General features: G+C 34.3%; 1 protein-coding gene across 1 annotated transcript; it reads right to left on the reverse strand.

The window, feature by feature from the left end:
* Positions 1–3,833: 3,833 nt before the first annotated feature.
* Positions 3,834–4,841, reverse strand: LOC133321956 (guanine nucleotide-binding protein subunit alpha-11-like). The gene has a single exon (XM_061531028.1). It carries the CDS (start codon positions 4,839–4,841, stop codon positions 3,834–3,836), a length of 1,008 nt encoding a protein of 335 aa, XP_061387012.1.
* Positions 4,842–5,599: the final 758 nt, after the last annotated feature.

A 5,599-nucleotide genomic window follows, 5' to 3' on the forward strand; every position in this document is an offset into this window, starting at 1 on the left:
CATTGTCGAAACCTGAGAGGAATTACTGTGTGACGAGGAGAGAGCTGCTTGCTGTCCTTGAGTGCGTTAAACACTTCCACAAATACCTATATGGCCAGCATTTCCTGCTGAGGACCGACCACGCTGCTCTCCAATGGTTGCTGCAGTTTAAGAATCCGGAAGGTCAACTAGCCCGTTGGATCGAGAGGCTCCAGAGTTATGACTTCAGAATCGAGCACAGAAAAGGCGGAAAACACGGTAATGCTGATGCCCTGTCTCGTCGGCCATGCAAAGTAGAATGCAGGCACTGCTCAAAGGCTGAGAATAAAGAGAATATCGTTGATGTCCGACTATTGCAGTTTGAGTCGGGTGAAGATTGGTCGACGGAACAACGAAGAGATCCCATTCTGGGCAAAGTAATTTCGGCCATAGAAACGGGCAAGCGACCTAGTCGCAAAGATATTACCTCGGAAAGCCCTCTTTTAAAATCCTATTGGGCCCAGTGGGACAGTCTACTTATAATAGATGGTTGCCTACATCGCAAAAATTGGATTTGTCGCTATGGTGTTCCATCTGAGGTTCATTCCGATCAAGGTAGGAATTTTGAATCAGCGATCTTCAAGGAAATGTGTGACTCCTACGGAATCAAGAAAACCAGAACGACGCCCCTACATCCACAATCAGATGGCATGGTGGAAATATTCAATCGCACCCTGGAAGAACATCTACGGAAAGTGGTGGACAGTGGCCAACGAGACTGGGATGAGCATATTCCCAAGTTTTTACTGGCTTATAGATCGGCCATTCATGATTCCACATCCCGGACCCCAGCCAAAGTTCTGTTCGGAAATGAATTAAAGCTACCTGGCGATTTGATATTCGGTGCTACCCCAAACGACGATGTGAACCAAGATGAAGACAGTCAAAACTCTTTTAGTAAAGTCCACGATGCAGTCCGACATCGAATAAAAATGGTTAGCAACCGCATGAAGGCAAGGTACGATCGAGCGGCAAATACCGATGGGTTTCAAGAAGGGCAACTGGTACTATTGTTCAACCCACAACGAAAGAAAGGACTATGCCCCAAATTGCAAACGCACTGGGAAGGACCCTACAAGATTGTCACGAAAATAAATGACGTCGTTTATCGCATCCAGAGGAGCGACAGTCCCAGGTCGAAGATGAAAGTTGTACATTTGGAGCGGCTGACCCCCTACGGAACGGGAACTGTGCCTATTCGGGACGAACAGGCTTAAGCGGGGGGCAATGTTACGAATATAACTTTAGATTTAAGTTAATTTAGATGAATTCCGTTAATTTAAGAATTTGAATTGTAACGTAAATTTCTACTACGCAGTTTATTTGAATAACTTCACAACAACAACTACTGTATAGATTTTTCTACATCCTTCCATTTCCTCTTTCATTGTCTATTTTTTGTTGACGTACAATTCTTGTTAAACGTCGTCATTGATGATCGCTTAATTCCTCTTTCTTTATTACCCCCTCGCCTGTATATGCGTTGTTGTTATTGTTTACTCACTGTAAGGTTGTATGTGTTTGTTGCATTTGTAGATTGTTCGTAATCTAGGTGTTACCAGATCGTCTAGAAACTTCTGTAGCGACAGGCGAGGCTCATATAAATAGGGGAAATGGAAAGGCAGTCAGTCAGTTGTGAATCAGATCGCGAATTGAAACCGTCAAGTAACGTAAAGCTGTAAAGTAACGTGCAAAGTAAAGTTGTGTGAATAAAATCATTGTAATAATCGTAATCAGAAAGAACCCGCGTTTTATTTAGTACGAACTGTGCTGGGAAATAAAACAACGTCTACACGGGATTAAGTAAAATCCAAGAACGTAACAATATTAATAAACATAAATAATTTTGCAATTTTTGCCACTAAACACATACTATCATTTATATCAAATTTATGAAAAAATTGGAAACATATAACTGTATGAGACTACCTTGTATAATTATGCCATGACAAAAAAAATATACAAAATGTGTATGTAATGTTTTGAAAAATATAACAAAATAAATTCTAAAATCCATTTGTTTGTAGATGAATTTTACAATATTGGTAAGAAGAAATATATGGTTTGTTGACGAGCCAATATCTAAATCATATTCCCAACTTGTCTTGAAAGGAAAACCTGGCATTCCATTCATTTTTCGCGTTTTTAGTAGAATGTTAAAATATGTCAAATGTATTTGTATTTGTTTTTATTTATTCTGAGATTTTAGACCATAAGGTAGAGTTGTATTTTTTGTACTAAATATTTATTAAAATTAAAACTTTGAAAAAATACAAAACTATGATACCTAAAATAACGGTATTTTTTAAATTCGTCAGAGTTGCATATGTTTTGGCTCAGCTAAAATCAAGTTATACATTGTATCAATAAATTTTACAGCAAAATACCAAACATTTCTGGGAAAATTTCAATTACAGTTTCAATACAACCTAAAGCGTTGGAAAAATACCAAGTTGACCTATTTTTTAACTTCAAATAAAGAGATTATTAAAAATTTCCACATATTCAAATTTAGTAGCATAGTTGTTTGAAGAACAATCGGTCATGTTGTGGCATTCAAGGGTAGAAGTGTATCGAACACACGTCAAGCTGTTCTGTAACAGGCACATGAGGTAGTTTAATGTGTTTTTATTGGTATAATTTGTTTAAAATCACAAAATTAACATGAAATGCCATTAAACCCCAATTTTAAATTGATACTAAGGTTTGTGTGGCATTTTCTTCAACTAAATTTCTCGCTTGACACAAACAGCTGATTTGAAGTAAGGCCGAATAAGATAGGGTTACTAAATGCTTCCCTTAATTCAATCAACAAATTAATGATATTACAGAGATTTATATTGTTATTTTATGTTGCGAATCATGGCATAACTATACAAGGTAGTCTCATTTGAAAAATTCATAATGGCAACCCTTCTTAATAAGGAATTCATATATCAATTTCAAATAAAATGAAAAAAAATCATAAAATGTTACGCATGGCGATTGGCAAATTTTCAACAAATTAAAAAAATGTTTCTAAAGCTCCACGTTGTTCTCAAAATTTTACTAAGCATATTGCAATTTATATTTATATGTTTTATAGGCAGGGAACTTAAAATAGTAATAAATATAAATGATTCAAACATTTTTGCCACTGGACACAAAATTTGCGTACATTTTGAACGAACATATTTTCGTTTAAATTTTTAAAGCTTAATGTTGTCAAAAGCAAATTTATGAAAAAATTGCAAACATATGACTGCATGAGACTACCTTGTATAGTTATATGGTTAATCCCATAAAACGTTTTTCTTTTCGAACGTTCCTAATGTAAATCTCTCTGTGCACAGACTCAATTCTGTCGGAATACATTGAGCCAACAGCAAAATTTCATTTACTTTTAATTGGATGTACCTACTGCATACATACAATATTAAACGACATGTACATTAGAACTATTTGCAGGGTTCACCTACTTTATGAGAATTTATTTGACAAATATGTAATATGTTGATCCGGCAAAAAATAAAAATATTTAGGTATTTTTACTTTTGACTGTTATTTTACCGGTTACGAGCATGTACGGTCAGATCACCAAACAGACAACATTTGAACCAAACTATTTTGGACATATTTATTTTAACTAAGTTCAAAAAGGTGTCTCCTGCAAAATCAATGAACATTTATTTATTATTTATATTAATAAAATAAATATAACATACATACATACGTGTAAAATATTGTGGTCTAACAAAAATAAAAAAAAATAATTATAGAACAAATATATTTTTAGTAAAGCAAATATGTCATAAAATGACCTCACCAGTAAAACATTAATATACGCCAAATACGATCAGCCGATCTCTTAATATAGAATCACGCACAGCGTTGAATACAACTTTGATATTTTTAGTGTCGGTAGCGCATGTGAAATGTGCATATATTTTTTGTTGTGGAATACCTTCAAGGAACATATTTTTTATGAAAATCTTTGCCTTTACATAATCCCTCCTGGGTCCCTTATATTCCGGAAAGTACTTATCCAGGTCAGAGTACATTATTTTTTCTATGAGTAAATCTTCCTTATTGAAAAACACCACAGTTGAGGTATCTGCAAACCATGAGGAACTGCAAATTGTATTGAAGACATTTTTCGATTCAACAAGACGATTTTTTTGATCGTTTTCCCGCAGCACTTGATCGTATTCGGAAATGGCAGTCAAAAATATAATGGCTTTTACGTTGTTGAAACAGTGTATCCATTTTCTACGTTCGGAGCGTTGTCCCCCAACATCCGTCATTTGAAATCGTACCTTATCCACCGTAAAATTGTAATCTACCAGGCCGGTTGTTTTTATTCTCACATGCAATATATCATCGTCGGTTGGCAAATAAGACGATTCCGCTATGCGATCTATATTTTCTAGAAAATATTTGGCCGAGTCTATTAACTGATATTTGTTACGATTCCTGTAGCATTCTTGGACTCCAGCATCTTGCCACAGTTCCTTTATAACCATTATATACGATTCCGGAGAGCATGCGAATGTCTTAGAATCAGCAGAAGCAATCAGCTCCGCATTTCTTTTATTGGTATGCAATTCGTAATCGATATTGAGGGAACTCATAGCCGCGACCATTGCTTTCATGGCACTTAGTATATTGTCCATAATACCCATTATAAATCCACGCCTATCCTCTTCTGTGTAACTTTTGTCGTAGATAATTCGCATTTGTCGTATGAATGTTGATTTGCCCGATTCACCAGTTCCCAAAAGTAGAAGTTTGATTTTGGCTCCTTCCTCTTTTTGACTTCGACGAAGTTGGGAGTTAATCTGCATATTTATGCGACTAGCTTCGCTCATAAAGCAACAGCAAAACATTACGCTATATAATAAATAAAAAATGAGTTAAGTTATTATTCCCAGATCGAGTAAATGTTTACTACTAGTACTTTAAACACAAATGATTTCAATATATACTTAATCATATTATTTAAAATTTATTAATAACTACAAATAAAGAACCAACGTCTTTTTTTGCGGTTAAGTACGTCTTGTACAGGCCTCTATAAATCTAGAAAATCTCTTACGCAGAATTATGTATATACGCTTTGTTCCCTTATTTTTTAATAGTACAGCTAATAAAAGAGCAAATGATCAAAAATTTATCTTACGTGTGGTACCATGGCATAATTATGGAAGGTAATCTCATTTGAGAAATTGATAATGGCAACCCTTTTTAATATGGAATTCATATATCAATTTCAAATAAAATGAAAAATAAATTCCATAAACTTATATGTACATATGTCAATTGGCATACATATTTTAAGTAAATTAAACAAAATATATTTTCTAAAGCTGAGCATTGCTCTCAATATTTAACCATGATTGTTTAAGCCTCTATTTATTTAGAGCAGGGATGGAAAATGAAGAATGTGAAAAGGTACCAAAAGAGTACTTTTTTTAATAAAATAGTACTTTTTTCAAGAAAGATAAAAAAAAACATTTTATTCAGTTTCATAAAGATCGATTTTCAAGATATCATCATTTAGTCTATAATATTTGAGAATTCTTGCTTCTTTCGATTGCATTTG

The sequence above is a fragment of the Musca vetustissima genome, unplaced genomic scaffold (assembly GCF_032173495.1).
Source record: "Musca vetustissima isolate MV318-11 ecotype Yass unplaced genomic scaffold, APGP_CSIRO_Mvet_v1 utg482602, whole genome shotgun sequence".
Lineage (NCBI taxonomy): Eukaryota > Metazoa > Arthropoda > Insecta > Diptera > Muscidae > Musca > Musca vetustissima.

What these genes read in the sequence shown, in the direction of transcription:
- LOC133321956 (XM_061531028.1), bottom strand. Translation starts at nt 4,841, where the DNA reads ATGCAGATTAACTCCCAACTTCGTCGAAGTCAAAAAGAGGAAGGAGCC.